The following is a 17,159-nucleotide window of genomic DNA, read 5'->3' as shown; positions in this document are numbered from 1 at the left end:
TGGGGGGCAGAGGATAACGCGAGGGAGTTACGGTGGTGGTTTGAATGAGACTGACCCATATTACAGGCTCATGTTTCAACATTTGGTCTCCGGTTGGTAGAACTGCTTGGGAAGGATTAGGAGGTGTGGCCTTGTCGGGGGAGATGAATACATCACTGGGTAGGGGGAGCTTTGAGGTTTCAAAAGCCCATGCCATTCCGTTAGCTCTTTTCCTACTTTGCGCTTGTGGGTGAGATGTGAGTTCTTGGCTACCAAAGCCTGCCTGCCTGCTGCCCCGGGCTGTCTGTTATGATGGCCATAGACCGCCAGCTAGGACAGTAAACCCCCTATCAACTTTTTCTTCCATAAGTTCCCTTGGTCATGGTATCTCTTCACAGCAATAGAGAGAGTAAGGCAGCCAGTTCTCTCTCTACCACATGGACCCTGGGGGTTGAACACAAGCACAGCAGTGAGCGCCTTTAGCCTCTAGGCCACCCACCTGGGCCTTTTTAAAATACAAAGTCAACACTAGGAAGTAAGGAACAGTCAATATTTTCATGTCTGTGCATGTTCAGTATACTGTTTGGAGGACAAGGAGGAAAGCATATCAAGTTCTTGGTAAATCTTTTTTGTTTGGTTTTTTGAGACAGGGTTTCTCTCTGTGTAGCCTTGACTGTCCTGAACTCACTCTGTAGACCAGGCTGGCCTCAAAGCTCATCTATCTGCCTGCCTCTGCCTCCCAAGTGCTGAGATTAATGGCATGTGCCACCACACCTGGCACTTGGTAAGTTTTTTTAAAAAATATATTTTATTAATTTATTCATATTACATCTCAATTGTTATCTCATCCCTTGTATCCTCCCATTCCTCCCTCCTTCCCATTTCCCCTTACTCCCCTCCCCTATGACTGTGACTGAAGGGGACCTCCTCCCCCTGTGCACTTGGTAAGTCTTTTTTTTTTTAGACAAGGTTTCTCTGTGTAGCCTTGGCTGTCTTGGACCTGCTTTGTAGACCCAGCTGGCCTCGAACTCACAGCAATCCACCTGCCTCTGCCTCCCGAGTGCTGGGATTATAGGTGTGCGCCACCGTGCCCGGCTGCACTTGGTAAGTCTTAACTGCTGCGAGACATCCAATTCACGGCAGTCCCCTGCCTCACTCTCCCAAATGCTGGCACTGAAGGCATGTGCCATAGATAGCCTTGTTGCTACAATTCTTGAAGAATAATCTTCAGTGGCCTTTAGCAAAGAGTCACATTCCCTTTGATAATTGTAGGCCATCAGAGTGTGCAAAAATGGTACCCAGGGATGTAAGAACAGTCATTGGGACAGCTTCTCCAACCTTCATTTCCTAACTGAGTGCCTTTGGGCAAGTTGCCTCGGCTCTCTAAGTCACTCACCCATCACTTTTCTTGTACAGGAAGCCCACCTTCTCAGTCCCAAACTGCTTGTTGCCTTGGTGCTGGTGGATGCTGTAACCGGCCCCTGAGTTCTTCCGGTTTAGGTGCTCCTGCCCCTCAGACATGCAAAGGAGACTTCAGGGTGTCTGGGAGGGAAGAGCCCCGTGCTGCACTGCTCCTCGGGGGATGTTTGGGGGCTTCCCTCCCTCCCTCCCCCCATATGCCAGGATGTGGTGGATGGGTCAGACATCTCTTTTAGAATGGCTCAGGGCCTGACCTCTCTGCTGTCCAGATGCAGCATCTCTCGGAGGGAGTCCCGGAGCTGGGTGAGCTTCTGCAGTTCCTCCTCCTGAGCATGCCGAAGCTACGGGGGCAGAGAACAAGATCCGTGGTTAGTGAGAAGTGGCTGCAGGGCACAGCCTGACCCAGTGCGCTGGGACTCCTATCACTCTAGGATGGGAGTCAGCACTCCACACTCTCAGCTTCCGGAAGGGGTGGGGTCTAACCACACAACTGAGCGAGGGGCAGGACTTACCCCGTGGACTGAGGCTGCCAGCTTGTCGATGAAGGGGGACAGGCTCTGAGCTGCCTTCCAGCCATCTTGGAAGAAGCTAAGAAAGGCCAGAACCAAACAAAGAACCAGGGAGGGATGGAAATGAAGATGAGGCCGAAAGTTGGGGAAGGTCCCCCCAGGGCACCCCTGGGTGTGCAGGTATCACAGCCTAATTTCAAGAGTTTGATAACTGGGCCTCAGTTCTGCCGCCTACAAAATATGGAACATGCTGCATCTGCTCAGGGGCTGTTGGGGGATGGGTGAGATCACCATGGCCAATCCGTAGCGCTTGAACCACGGCGAGTAATTTATAAAGTGGCGTCTACGTAAAAGAGTGTTGCTCACAAGATCCAGACATACAGAGACCTGGAGGGTCTCCAACCCACAAGGGGTGATTTGTCCTGCTCCCCCAAAGCATTAAGGGTGAAGGCGGGGAGAGACTTACTTGTGCTGGGCATGGAAGAACTTGATGAGGCTCTGGAGAAAGTCTGGACCTTGCTTCACCTGACTCTCTCCAGCTTTGACAAGGTACTGATGAAGGACGGGACAAGAAGTGTGAAGTGAGCCGGATCCTGGTGACAGGGGTTTTGTTCCCTTCCCCAGGGCTAACCCTCTTGGCCATGACTGCACCTTGGTAACATCCTACAGGCCAGGTGGCCAGCCCTCGGGTCTGTGACGGAGCCTTGAGGGTTTGGAAGAGGCAAACAGGAAACACACCCAATACATCCTCACTGCGGGTTGCACCTCACCTCACACATGTGCAGCTGCAAGAGTCGCCGCTCCCGCTGTGTGTCCTGGGACATCTCCCCGTGACTTCCTCCTATAACCCTGGCTCGATCCCTCTCCCTCTCCAGCTTGGCCCTAGGTAGTAAGGAAAGAGACCTTTAAACAAACCTCGCCAGGCATGATCCCACCCACCATCCCTACTGTGGATCCATGAGTGTGGGGACAAAGCCCTTCCCTGTGCAACAACAGAGGGTGACAAGGTCGGGGGTGGGGGTGGGGGGTGAGAGGGTCATGGAGGAGAAAGATATAAACCAAACCAAAGTGGAAACGGGAGTAAAACGAGAAGCCTGGCCTTGTCACGGCAGCTTAGGAAGTGGTGTCTGTGTTGGGACTAGAAGCCAGAGGCATTAGCTTGGAGAAGCTAGGCCTCCGAAGGAGGACCAGACCTTGGAATACCTTGAGATGGTTCGGGGAGGGTTCGGGGAGCTGTGCAGAAGTGGACAGGGATGGCATGCTGCCTGAGGCAATGGCAGGGGCAGCCTGGTTCACACCAGCTCAGCTGCTGGGTCTTTAAACTAGAGCAAGGGCTTGAAGATTTTATGCCAGAGGTGATGAAGGCCAGGTGGGACCTAGGGTGACTAATTCTTTTGTTGTTTTTTTTTTTTGAGACAGGGTTTTCCTGTGTAGCCCTGGTTATCCTGGACTTGCTTTGTAGACCAGGCTGGCCACCAACTCACAGAGATCTGCAGATCCACAAAGCCTTGGTTCTCATGAGCCAGTGGAGCTTTTTAGTGAAAGCTTTGCAAGCCTGTGGTGCCCAGGCAGGAATGCAGCTCTGGGACAGAGGGCTAGCCTAGCATTTATGAATCTCTGGTTTGGTGTCTATACCTCTCTTTTCCTTGCACCCCAACACATCTCCAGGCATAGCTGGTTTGCCTCTTTGGGCATAGTGGGTTGTCTCCAAGAAGTCCACCCACGGCAGCCGAGAGTGTATTCACACACGTCAGGCTGCATGCAGGGGTCCGTGAATGCCATGTACAGGAGACACTTTTGCCTAACAGTGAATGTGAGCCCTGGGCAGAGCCAACTGATGGTGTGGGAGCAATCCCAGCTGAGGCGCGAGAGAAAACTCAAACACTTTGTACACCTGTCAACCTTAAGGCCTTGAGCTGGGTGGAGATCCCCAGCCTGCTGCATCCCTGCCCCACTGCTCTCCTCACCATCAAACCAGACGGCCTGCACATCCTGCCCTCTGTGTGGATCCTACCATGGCACAGCCACCTCGTGGTTTTGTTATTTATTGAGCCATTTCTCTTCCTGGGTGGGGCTCTCTCTCCATCTCTCTCTCTCAACTATCTATCTCCTACATCCTACCTCCTACCTCCTATCTATGAATTGGTGGGGGACAATAGCACCTTCTCCTGCCAGGGGAGCAAATCTGGTCACAGTGTAGAGTTTCCCACTAAGGAAGCTCTCCATAAGTATTAACTGCAATTCATCCTGACCTTCTGACCTTCCAGCATCCACCTCCCAGGTGCCAACACTGGAGGTTTTATACCGTTCCAGCCCAGGGTCTTTGTGTATGCTAGGCGATCACTCTACCAGCTAAGCTACAGCTGCATCATCATCATCATCATCATCATCATTATTTTTTTCAACTTATTATTTTTAAGCACTAATTTTGTATCAGGACTTTACACACTGAAGTGATGGGCCAATGAGGCAGGACTCATTACCCCACTGGACAGATGAAAAGCTCAAGGCTTGTCTATTCAGTGGCAGAGGCGGGATCTGAACCCAGATCTATCTGATGCTAGCACCCAGAGGGTGGCACTGGTGACCAGTACTGTGGCTCAGATCAACTCCATCATCTTGGTTCCCACTATCTGAAGACAGCCATACTGTCTTAGTTAGAATTTATAGTCAGGTGATAAAACTGAAACCCAGAAAACATAAGTTGCTCATGATCATAAGCCAGGGCTGGAGGGATGGTTCAAGGGTTAAGAGCACTGGCTGCTCTTCCAGAGGACCTGGGTTCAATTCCCAGTCCCGACACGGAGGCTCACAACCGTCTGTGACTCCAGTTCCAGGGAAATCTGATGATCTCTACAGGCACTTCAAGCACACAGTGCACAGACACTCACTCAGGCACACACACACATGAAATAAAATAAAATAAAACTAAATACTTTAAAAACATTTTTAAAAAGTTGGCCAGGGAAATGGTAGAGGCAGATAATGCCAAGCTCTGGGCTTCTGCCTCTCAGGCCTTTTCCTATTATTCTGACCCCAGTTCTGGCACAGAGAGATGGAAAATAAATACTTGTTGAATTTTGCTAGATATTTTTTTACAAAAGATTTGTTTATTTATTGGTTTTCTGAGACACGGTTTCTCTGTGTAGCCCTGGCTGTCCTAGAACTCCCTCTATACACCAGGCTGACCTTGAACTCAGAGACCAGTCTGCCTCTCCCTCCTGAGTGCTGGGATCAAAGGCGTGTGCCACCACTCCTTTGAAATCTTACAAAACGTTCACTAGAAAAAAGGCAGAGTTGCTTGCAAAAGGTCTGCAGGAAAAGGTGATTCTGTCCATTTTGGCAGACACGGCCTTACAAGACTAAGGGAAGAAGAAGAAGAAGAAGAAGAAGAAGAAGGAGAAGGAGAAGGAGAAGGAGAAGGAGAAGGAGAAGGAGAAGGAGAAGAAGGTGGTGGTGGTCGTCGTCATGTGATTCCCTCAGAGACTCATACAGGTAAGGCTAGCCCGTGTCTCTACTGCCCATTTTTGGACCTCTAAAATGAGCAGATGGCCACACCCCCTCCCAAACAGGATGAAGCCCTTTGCTCCCAGCTATAAGGGGAGGACGGGTGACCTTTCAGTGTGGTGTTCCTGGCTCTAGGAGATGGAGGGACAATAAATGCTCCAGCATCTGCTTCTTGGAGCCTGTCCCACAGAGGTCATTGTGCACAGGAGCAAATAGTTACTTCCCAAGATGCTTCCTCCTCGACAGATTAAATACACTGCAGAACGCATGTGTTGGCACACCCTGCCCCAGCTAACTGTTACATCTGAGAATATGAACTGAAGCAGAAAGATGGGTCACAATTTTGGCTTCTTTTTTGTTTTTTGAGATACTGGTCGCAAGCATCCCAGACTAGCCTTGAACTCTGTGTGTAAAGTGGGGACCCTTTAACTTCTCACTCTCCTGTTTCTCTTCCTGGGTCCTGGAATTACAGGTCTGTGCCACCTTCCATACCCAGTTATACTCTGCTGGGGACTGGACCCAGGGCATTGGTGCCATAGGGGAACGCTCGCTCTACACACTGACCTACACCCCCAGCCCTTTTCTTGCTGTTGCTTATGCACTTGCTTTTGAGACAAGGCATCATTATGGAACCCTGCTGACTAACCAGGAACTCCCTCTGCAGACCAGGCTGGCCTCGAACTCACAGAGCTCTGCCTGCCTCTGCCTCCCAAGTGCTGGGATTAAAGGCGTGCACCACAAAGCCCAGCTATTGCTTTCATTTGAGGCAGGATCTTTCTATGAAGGGTGGCTTCAAACTTGCAATCCTCCTGCCTCACCCTCCCAAGTGAGACCACTATAGGCATACATAACCATGTCCAGCCCCACATGATATATTTTTTAATAGAAATAGCAGATTACACAACAATATGGCTACTTTGATCTCAGTCTTGTCAATATATTTCACAGTATATAGAAGAAAAATAGGTGGAAAAATATTACTCTCTCATTCCTGGGAAATGAAGCGTTTTCTCCCACGCTTTGGTAGTTTCTCCCCTACTTCACCTTGTTCTTTATTTTTTTATTTTTCTGAGACAGAGTCTCACATATCCCAAGCTGCCTTCAAACTAGCCATGTAGCAGAGGCTGGCCATGAAGCTGCTCTGCCCGCCCCCACTTTTATTTATGAGTTTTTTCCAAGACAGGGTTTCTCTGTGTAGCGCTGGCTGTCCTAGACTCGCTTTATAGACCAGGCTGGCCACAGACTCACAGAGATCTGCCTGCCTCTGCCTCTCGAGTTCTGGGATTAAAGGCGTGCGCCACCACTCCTGGCTTGTCCCCATGTCTTACATTGTGGTGCAAAAGTGTCTAACAGAACGTTCAGACACTCCTAACCAAGTGACCCTGATATTCTCCTAAAGATGGCAACTTCTTCTTCTTCTTCTTCTTCTTCTTCTTCTTCTTCTTCTTCTTCTTCTTCTTCTTCTTAAGCTTTTATTTATTTTATATATGAATGCTCTATCTGCTTGTACACCTACATGCCAGAAGAGGGCATCAGATCACATTATAGATGGTTGTGAGCCACTATGTAGTTGTTGGGAATTGAACTTAGGACCTCTGAAAGAACAGCCAGTGCTCTTAACCACGGAGCCATCTCTCCAACTGGCTTTTTTCTTCTTTTTCTGTGTGTGTGGGTAACGGGACCGGATCTCACCATGTTGTCTAGGCTGTCCTGAAACTCCTGGGGTCAAGCAATCCTCCTGCCGCAGTCTTTCTAGTATCTGGGATTACAGGTATGTAATACCATGTTGAGCAAATTTCCTCTCTCTCCCCCTTCTTTCAGTTTTTCTTTTTTTTCCTCTGAGACAGGGTTCCTCTGTGTAAACTTCACTGTCCGGGAACTCTCTTTGTAGATCAGGCTGGCCTAGAACTCAAAGATTCACCTGCCTCTACTTCCCAAGTGCTAGGATTAAAGGCATGCACCACCATCACCCAGCCCACCTTTTTTTTCTTTTAACTTCATCATATTTTCTAGATTATATTCTGCTTTAGCAAAATGTAAGCAAAAATTATTTATTTATTTATTATTTTTATTTTTGGGGGACAGGGTTTCTCTATGTATCCTTGGCTGTCCTGGACTCGCTTTGTAGAACAGGCTGGCCTCGAACTCATAGCGATCCACCTGCCTCTTCCTCCTGAGTACTGGGATTAAAAGCATGCGCCACCACGCCCGGCTGCAAAAATAATTTTTACAAGGAAGACGACTACAGGTTCTGAAACAGGAACCTGACAGAGTCCAAGCATTCTGCTTAGGGAGGGCTGGCCACTGGGTGCCACAGAGTCCTCCGTCCCTGAGATAACGTGGGAGCTGGTGGCAGACCTACAGTGCGATGTGGAGAGCACACAGGAAGCCTGGCCATGCCGCCACCTCCCCTCTCTTCTTCTACGCCCAACCCGATGTTTGCAACCACCATCTGTGGTCCAGCTGAGTGGCCCTGAGCTAACAACTCAGACCCTTTGAGCCTCTGGAGACAAACACCTCCCTCTCAGGACCGAATGATGTTGAGATGCAATGTCCCTGTCCTTGTGGGCATCCGCCAGGCCGGAAGACCACTAGGGGCAGCATCCCGTGGTCCTCTCACAACAGCTCCCTTGGGTGGTCCTGCAGCATAGCCCCTAGAGCTTGGCCAGCCCTGGCTGTAGGTGCCTAAGAGTCAGACATCCTGAGTGACACATCCCAAAGTCAGCATCCTTTTTCAACACAAACATGCTCTCCTGAGGGCCACCCGTTAAAGGTCACTTACACTTTGGTTTCATAGTCTTTCCATGCCTTCTCCAGATGCTTCTTGGAATCCTGGGGTTGAGAAAAAGAACAAGTTGCCCAAAGGGAGACACGAGGCCTGAAATAAACAGGACAGGACACTCTGCTATCCTTAGGGGGACCCCACTCTTGAGTTATGTTGCCCGGAGCTGTTCTCCAGCCGACACTAAAGCACCCAACCAGCTCCCGTGCTCAGGCTCAGCCCACTCCAGTTTCTCCCCGGAGGTGCCAAGAACCAGTCAGGTGTGCTGGGCTCTAGGCTGGGGTGTGGCCAGCCTCTGGGCTCTGCTCTGAGTCTTGTCATGGGCTGTGGAGGATGAGGGCAGGAAGATGAAGGTCAAACGCCACCCCTATTTTATCCTACCAATCTCTTTCCTGATGAGAGACCACTCACTCTCTTAACCAGGAAGGATATGAACAGACTGGTTGAGAAGTCTCCCTAAGGCCACACAGCAAACCAGTAAGATGTAGCTGGCCCCTGGCCTGGCTTGCCTGGGCCAGATGCCTGAGCCTTGGCCAGGCCAGCTGTCCACACCCTTCTTTCTAAACAGCCTCAACTTCTGAGTGAAAAAAAAAAGTCACCAGTCTGGTTTGGGAGGTTCCCAGGCTGGTGTCATTCAGACTAGGACAGTTCCTCCTTCATGCTTTGTGGGGCAGACATCCCAGGAAGGTAACTGCTGCCCTCCTTTCTCAAGATCTCCCTGCATAAACTGGGAGCCGCCAGGCACAGATGATCGGCAGCAAGCCACTGGGGTCCTACACCCTGCGCCTTCCACGTCCCAGCACTAGAAAGCACGTGCAGCTCGCCTATCTTTAGCCTGCTGGTAGCGAGGAGGAGTCACAGCTGCAGGCCCACCTCTACACATGGCATGGATGCCAGGCCCTCCAGCTGTCCCAAGGGCAGTAGGGGGCAGTCCTCCTGCAGTGACAGCCCCTCAGCTGGTCTCTCCTTCTTCCCAGCCCTGCACCCACTGTACCCTCGGCAGCCCCCTGTCTTCCACATAGACACTCACATGCCGCCCGTCCCTTAGCTGCCCCTTCATCAGACTGTCCAGTGGGAAGGAGACGATGTTGTTCAGGTTCTGAACCTAGAAAAAGCAGAGACCCCGCCCCCAAGGGGATCAGTTTCTGGGGAAGTACCAGGAGGCAAAGGAGGGCCACAGGAGGTATAAGAGGCAGGGAGCGGAAGAGATGAAGGAGCAGATGAGGTCTGGAGTATTGAGCTCAGTGCCCGCCCACCTGCATCCTCCCCCCAGCCCCTGGACTGCTCCACTCCTGCATGGGAGACACTTCCTGCCACACTGCAGGGCAGCCTTTGCTCCTGGGTGAAGCAGGGTGGTACAGAGAGAAGTGATGCAAGAAACAATGATGGAGAAGGTAGGGGATGGGGACAGACTGGTCCCATCATTCAGAAGGCAGAGGCAGGAGTGGGACCAGCCTCAAAACAACAGGGTATAAAGATGGGTCAGAACTGTGCAGAATTGTCAGGTCTGGGGTCAGAGGTCAAGGGACACAGGTGACTCTTCCTGGTCAGTTCTTAAGATCCTGGACTGAGGCTAGAGAGATGGTTCTGTGTTTAAGGGTACTGTTCTTGCCGCAGACCCTGGGTCCAGTTCCCAGAATCCACATGGTGGATAAACACCACCTGTAATTCCAGGTCCAGGAGATCCAACACTCCCTTTCTGGACTCCAAGGGCACCAGGTAGACGCACACATACATGCAGGCAGACAAACACACACATGAAAAAAAATATATCTTAAATGACAAACAAGACGCTGCATTTGCTGTGAGTCAGGCAGGAAGAAGGGGGAAGCCAGCCTCACCAGGTTCTTGAAGAGCGCAGCCACCTCACGGGTGAACACAGCCAAGTTCAGGAAGCCAGTTGACAGTTCATGGCTGTTCTGGGACAGGTGACTATTCCCCAAGGCCTCCACGGCTTCTCGGTAATGTTCCTCATTCTCCACATGGCCTGCAGACAGGAAAGGCTCTCAGAGTTGGCCGTCGGCTTGGCTAGGCCCCAGGCCCCAGGCCCCAGACCCCAGGTAGGCTCACTCACTGAGGCCAGAGCTGTGGATGGCCCGCACCGCCTTCTTGATCCTCTGCAAGATAGCCTGGTCTCCTTCCAGGACCTAGAGGCAAAGTGTACAAGGTTCAGAGGGGCTGTGCAAGAGGGCCTTGACTTCAAAATTTGACACTCCAAACACACACGCACGCGCACACACACACACACACATAGGCTCACACATGGCTTACTGTCCTCTGAATCCTTCCTGGGTTGCCCCTGCCAAATATAAGCTGATCACATTCTTCCACCTGACTACATAGAAGCCACAAAATAACAAAGCAACTCCAGGAACACCACAGACTTTCCCCAGCCTAGTGCTAGCCAGCCTGCCACATGAACCTAGAGATTCAGAGATGTGTGACACAGGGGAGGTGCCAGGCTAGGGTTGGAACTTCATCTTAACTTAACCAAGGCTTTCCTCCCCCCCCCCCCCCCTGCAGACAAGGTTTCTCTGTGTAATAGTCCTGGCTGTCCTGGACTTGCTTTGTAGACCAGGCTGGCTTCGAACTCACAGAGATCTGCCTGCCTCTGCCTCCCCAGTGCTGGGATTAAAGACGTGCGCCACCATGCCCAGCCTAACCAAGCCTTCTTAACCTGTGGGTCACATAACTGAATAAGAGGATGGCAAATGATTTGGAAATAGTAAAATGTTTCTCAAGATATGGTGACCAAAAATTAATTCAAACTCAAACGTGTCATGAATGCGAGGTATTTCTGACAGGGCTCACCCATCATGCCCTATGAAGCAGCTTTATTAGAGTCTTGGTCCTGAACACACAACACAAGCACCTTACACTGTGCCATTTCACCACACACCACCAACAAATGCAGCCTGAAACCCCTAGGTGCATACTCAAGACTTTTTGTACATTAGGAATTGCGTGGCTTCCTATTGTACAGAGGTTTTGTTTTGTTTTTTGTTTTTTGTTTTTTTCGAGACAGGGTTTCTCTGTGTAGCCTTGGCCATCCTGGACTCACTTTGTAGACCAGGCTGGCCTCGAACTCACAGCGATCCACCTGCCTCTGCCTCCCGAGTGTTGGGATTACAGGTGTGCGCCACCACGCCCGGCTTTTTTTTTTTTAAAGATTTATTTATTTATTATGTATACAATGTTTTGCCTGCATTTACAACTGTAGGCCAGAAGAGGGCACCAGATCTCATTAAAGATGGCTGTGAGCCACCATGTGGTTGCTGGGAATCGAACTCAGGACCTTTAGGAAGAACAGGCAGTGCTCTTAACTGCTGAACCGTCCCTCCAGCCCTACATACAGAGTTTTATTCTCTTTCAGAAACATAATAATTTGATTCCTCAGCATGCATCAAATGAGTCCTGCCTGGAGCCTGGAGAGATAGCTCAGTAGTTAAGAGCACACAGTGCTCTTACAGAGGACCCAGGTTCAGCTCTGCACATCCATATTGGAAGTGGCAGCTCCAGCCCCAGGGGAGCTAAATGCTCTCTTCTGGCCTCTACAGGTACCCACACAAAGTGGCAGACGCAGACAGGTCTGCATATACATAAATAAAAATAAAACAAAATTTTGAGCTGGGCATGGAGGCATATACCTTTAATCTCAGCACTCAGGAGGCAGAGGCAGGCAGGCCTCTGAGTTTGAGGCCAGCCTGGTCTACAGAGTAGGTTTTAGGACAGCCAAAGCTACATAAAGAAACCCTGGCTTGAAATCAATTTTTAAAAATTGAAAAAGAAAAATATTAAAGGGGAATTTCTTAAATTAAAAAAAAAATTATTTATTATGTATCAATGTTCTGTATGTGTGCCTGCCCTCCAGAAGAGGGCACCAGATCTCATTATAGGTGGTTGTGAGCTGCCATGTGGTTGTTGGGAATTGAACTCAGGACCTCTGGAAGCACAGACAGTGCACTTAACCTCTGAGCCATCTCTCCAGCCCGTAAGGGGGAATTTCTGAGAGCAGCCTGGGAAGGGAAGGTATCTGGGGAAAGACAGAAGGGTTTCCAGGACTCTGTAGTGACAGTGTTGAGTCAGGAGCTGAGGACCTAGGCTCCAGCCTCTGTCACACAGGCCCTGCGCATGCTCTATGCCCAGCTGACGTCATGCTCCTGGCCACACACGGATGTAGGAGGACATCACCATGGCCATTTTACAGATGAAGAAGAAGGAAGATGTCACGGTTATGTGGTCACAAACAGGGGCAGAACTTAACCTAGCACGGGCCAAATCCACGCTTAATATTCTGCCCACATCAAGCTGACCCGCAAGAGTCAGGGGGTGCATCTTTGATTCACAGACCAAAACTATCTTCAAACCTCAACCCCAACTCCACCATCTCTACCAGTCCTCTCACTGTCTCCTTGAATGTAGGGGAGGAACCCGGTAAGAAAGAGGGGACCTGTCTGAAGAAGCAGGCAGTAGCAGTCCTTGATTCCTCAAGCCTGTTCTATAGAAAAGAGCGGCGGGGGGGGGGGGGGGGGGCGCGGTGCAGTGGATGACCCTGGAAAGGATTTCAGGACAGAGGTGGAAGTCATGGAGACACAGACTTCAGCTCAAACAGGACAGCCCTTCCAAGTGAAGGAGAGTTTCCTCCTGAAGGAATGAGCTCTTCACCACTTGACACAGGGACTTGAGTGCTAAAGAGACTGAGGCCCTGCATCTTAGACCAGGACTGAGAAGCAAGGCTGGCAAAATAGCTCAGCAGGTAAAGGCGCTTGTGCATAGGCCTGGTGACCTGCGTTAGATCCCTGGATTCTGCAAAGTGACAGGAGAAAACTGACTCCCCGGAGTTGTCCTCTGACTCCCTACACTTGTCACAAGTGTTCACACACACTCACAGGTACACTAAAACAAACAAACAAACAAACGAAATTTAAGGACCGGTGGACATCTAGATTTCTTTCAGTACTAAAAGCCAGTGTCTCTATGCAAAAACCTGTACATGCACTGGACAAAAATGGATGAAACACAGCACAAAAGGGGGATGTTTGAACCCGGGAGCCCAGGAGACCCTTCAGGCAGCCTGGCCTGTCCAGCCCCAGGAAAGGCCTGGATTCTAATCACTGGCATTGTCCTTTGTGGCCCTCACCCAACACACACACACACACACACACACACACACACACACACACACACACACACACACACACCCCACTCTGGTTCTTGGCCTGTGCTTTCTGCCTGTGCAAAAGACCACAGACTGGGCAGCACCAGGCCATGCCCAGATGCCCTGCCTAGAAAGGCCTTCTGCCTGCATCTCTTGTTGGGTCAGGATGCATCAATGGTACCCATTCTTCATCTCTGTGGCTTTGTAGTGCCAGCTGTGGTTACCATGGTAACCCAGCAAAAGGGCAGAGCTACTAGCAGGAAGGCTCTGGGAGCTGTAGATTAAATTTCAGCATTAGACACTCACTCCTTTGGACCATTATAAAACAAGGCACAGACGCCAGTTTTGTATCACCAGTGACCATTACAGCAACCATCAATCAGCCACAGTGGTTTTCCCGCTGGCTCTGAGTTTGTCACTCTGCTGAGATGGCTCTCCAGATACCCTCCACCTGTAAACTGCTGCTATAGCCTACAGCTGGAGCAAGGGGGTGGACCACTCTTTCTGTGCTCTGGCAGGAGGGTGCCTCTGGAGAGACCAAGCCTGAACCCATACCTGTAACGCCCACAGACTGAAAAACCCCAAAACCTCAGAGGCACTTCCTCCCCTAGGTCTCACTAGAAATGCAAACAGACTAAGGGAAAGACACAAACTAGAACCCAGGGTTGGGCAGATGGTTCAGAGTGTAAAGGGGTTTGACACAAAGACTGATAAGCTGAGTTCAAAGCCAGCGGCCTGCATGGTGGAAGGAGAGAACAGATTCTATCAAGCTGTCCTCTAACCGCCACATGTGCACTACGGTATGTGTGAGTGTGCACGTGTGCATATACAGACATACATGAAATAAATAAATAAATGTAAATTGAAAACCAAGAACAAAACAAAACTAGCCATGAGTGGTGCATGCTCCAGGCCGGCCAGGGCTACAGGTGACACCTGTCTCAAAACAAAAACAAAAAACAAAAAAACAAAACAAAACAACAACAACAAAAAGCAAAACAAAAACTAAACGGAACTTTAAAATTCACTTTTGGGGGGGGGGGGTTTGAGACAGGGTTTCTCTGTGTGGCCTTGGCTGTCTTAGACTCACTTTGTAGAAGAGGCTAGCCTTGAACTCACAGAGCTCTGCCTGCCTCTGTCTCCTGAGTGCGGGAAATTAAAGGCGCTACCACGCCTGGCTCAAAATTCACTTTTACTTTATTTATTATTAACTTTTTCTAGTTTTTCTTTTTCTTTCTTTTTTTTTTTTTTCCGAGACAAGGTTTCTCTGTGTAGCCTTGGCTGTCCTGGAGTTGCTTTGTAGACCAGGCTAGCCTCGAACTCACAGTGATCCTCCTGCCTCTGCCTCCTGAGTGCTGGGATTAAAGGCATGCGCCACCAAGGCCCAGCTAGTTTGTTTATTTGGTTGGTTGGTTTTTCCAAAACAGACTCCTCTGTATAGCCCTGGCTGTCTTTTAACTGACTCCATAGACCAGGCTGGTCTCGAACTCAGAGATCCACCTGTCACTGCCTAGTGTGCTGGGATTAAAGGTGTGCGCCACCACCACCCAGGCGCAGCACTCTAATTCCAAGGAGGCCATGGAGTCAGGCAGGATATTGGCTGATTTCCATCTGGAAGATCAGTCAGCCAGACTCTCCTAACTCCCTAGCTCATTCCCTCTGAGCCTGGAGATCCACGAACTGCAACCTGCTCCTCTGGAGTTACACTGCTTGGCGTAAAAAGTTCTCACAGGGGCTGGAGAGATGGCTCAGCTGTTAAGAGCACTGACTGCTCTTCCAAAGGTCCTGAGTTCAATTCCCAGCACCCACATGGTAACTCACAACCATCTACCTATAATGTGATCTCATGCCCCCTTCTGGCCTGCAGGGGTATACAAAGCAGGTAGACCACTGTATACATAATAAATAAATAAATAAATCTTTTTAAAAATAAAGAGCACCTTAAAAAAAAAAAAAGTTCTCCTATCCCACCAGCAAAGATCTAGAGAGAAGAAATAAAGGTCTCACAAACACTTGGTCACCCTCTAAGACTGGGTGGCTCTGATGCCCAACAAATCCTAGATCTCCTTCCAAGCATGCCTGGGTTCCTGGTCCCTTCCCAGCTTGCCCAGATCTCTAAGCAGTCAACACCATCAACTGCTGTGGGGAGTCTCGGAGCCCTCCTCGATGCTCAAAATGAGGTCTATGAGGGGTGGACCCTGCCTCCTTTGATCTTTGGCTGATGTGCACAGGGAAGAGCAAATTACATGTTCTAGATGGGAAATACTATCATTAAAGCAGGTTGTTTGAATGCCCAAACCAAATTACACTAAACACATTTAGTGAATAATACAGAAACTGCAATTTTTTTTTTTTTTTTTTTGAGATAGGGTTTCTCTGTGTAGCCCTGGCTGTCCTGGACTCCTTTGTAGACCAGGCTGGCCTCGAACTCACAGCGATCCGCCTGCCTCTGCCTCCTGAGTGCTGGGATTAAAGGCGTGTGCCACCACTCCTGGCTACAATAAATAATAAATCTTTTTTTAAAAAATATCATAATGGAGGCTTGGTGTAGAGGTGCACCCATTTACTTCCAGAACTTGAAAGACAGAGGCAGGTGGATCTCTGTGAGTTCAAGGCCAGCCTGGTCTATAGTAAGTTCCAGGTCAGCCAGAGCTACATAGTGAGACCTTGTCTCCAAAAAAAAAAAAAAAAAATCAAAAATAACAACAGCTATATATAGTGATATCTAACATATTATATGCTGATTTAAATTAGTAATAAAAGCTAGGTATAGTAGTCTAATTTTGGGGCGGTAACATGGGAGGTGAAGATAGATGCCTGAAATCTGACAGGACAGCCAGCCTGGCCTACATGGTGAAGTTCCAGGCCACTGAGAAACTGTGTCTCAAATAAAAGGAGGAAGGCGGGAGTGGCGGGATCCGAGGCAAGGTTCTGTACATGCCGGGCTGTGGTCCTGCCATGCTGTGGCCATGGAACTCAGCGCTGACTGCCTCAGAGAGAAGCTGCGGTGGGACCTGGACTCAGAGCATGTGGAGGTGGAGGCCACCTCCGTGGACTCCCAACCATTGCAGGACTAACTTCTGAGTCCTGGTGAGAAATCACTGTTCCAGAGACACCAGCTGGTGAATGGGTGCCTAGCACAAAAACCCCCCACCCCCATCTACGCCTTTGAGCAGAAAACTCTGACCCCACAACAGTGGATCCGAGAGCGGCAGAAATGAGGGGCCCAGGCTTGAACAGCCATTAAATTGTATATCTGGTCAAAAAAAAAAAGTGAGCCAGGCGTAGTGGCGCACGCCTGTAATCCCAGCACTCAGGAGGCAGAGGCAGGCGGATCACTGTGAGTTCGAGGCCAGCCTGGTCTACAAAGTGAGTCCAGAACAGCCAAGGCTACACAGAGAGACCTTGTCTCGAAAAACAAAAACAAAACAAACAAACAAACAAAAAAGTGGAAGGTAGGTGAGGACCAACTCCCAGTGTTGTCCTCTGATCTCCACACACGTCACGTGTGTGCACACCCGTGCACCCATCATAAGAACATGTTCACTCATACACATCCCACACATAAAAATGAACAGTCTTTGGGCAGTCACGAGATCACTGAGTCACTGATCATTTAGGGAGACTGGGATATTGTTCATGTTTAAGGGACAGTGATGATGACATAGTTATACAAATAGCATCCTTGGCTGGACGTGGTAGCACACGCCTTTAATCCCAGCACTCGGGAGGCAGGTGCATCTCTGTGAGTTCGAGGCCAGCCTGGTCTACAAAGCAAGTCCAGGACAGCCAGGGTTACACAGAG

General features: G+C 49.8%; 1 protein-coding gene and 1 pseudogene across 1 annotated transcript in view; one reads left to right on the top strand and one right to left on the bottom strand.

The window, feature by feature from the left end:
- The window catches only part of Asap3 (ArfGAP with SH3 domain, ankyrin repeat and PH domain 3), a 43,892-nt gene that overhangs the window by 9,035 nt on the left and 17,698 nt on the right, over positions 1 to 17,159 (bottom strand). The window contains exons 2-10 of the mRNA XM_051172122.1: positions 10,271 to 10,343; positions 10,038 to 10,183; positions 9,227 to 9,301; positions 8,197 to 8,246; positions 2,678 to 2,789; positions 2,374 to 2,459; positions 1,911 to 1,986; positions 1,653 to 1,739; positions 1,376 to 1,485 (exon numbers count right to left, since the gene is read on the bottom strand). Coding sequence (XP_051028079.1) covers positions 1,376 to 1,485; positions 1,653 to 1,739; positions 1,911 to 1,986; positions 2,374 to 2,459; positions 2,678 to 2,789; positions 8,197 to 8,246; positions 9,227 to 9,301; positions 10,038 to 10,183; positions 10,271 to 10,343 — 815 coding nt within the window. The remainder of the gene's footprint in view (positions 1 to 1,375; positions 1,486 to 1,652; positions 1,740 to 1,910; positions 1,987 to 2,373; positions 2,460 to 2,677; positions 2,790 to 8,196; positions 8,247 to 9,226; positions 9,302 to 10,037; positions 10,184 to 10,270; positions 10,344 to 17,159) is intronic.
- Positions 16,324 to 16,575, top strand: LOC127212015 (bolA-like protein 2; annotated as a pseudogene).

This window comes from Acomys russatus, chromosome 29 (assembly GCF_903995435.1).
Source record: "Acomys russatus chromosome 29, mAcoRus1.1, whole genome shotgun sequence".
Classification (NCBI taxonomy): domain Eukaryota; kingdom Metazoa; phylum Chordata; class Mammalia; order Rodentia; family Muridae; genus Acomys; species Acomys russatus.
Note: the sequence above shows the minus strand (reverse complement) of the source record. Positions and strands in the feature narration are given on the sequence as shown.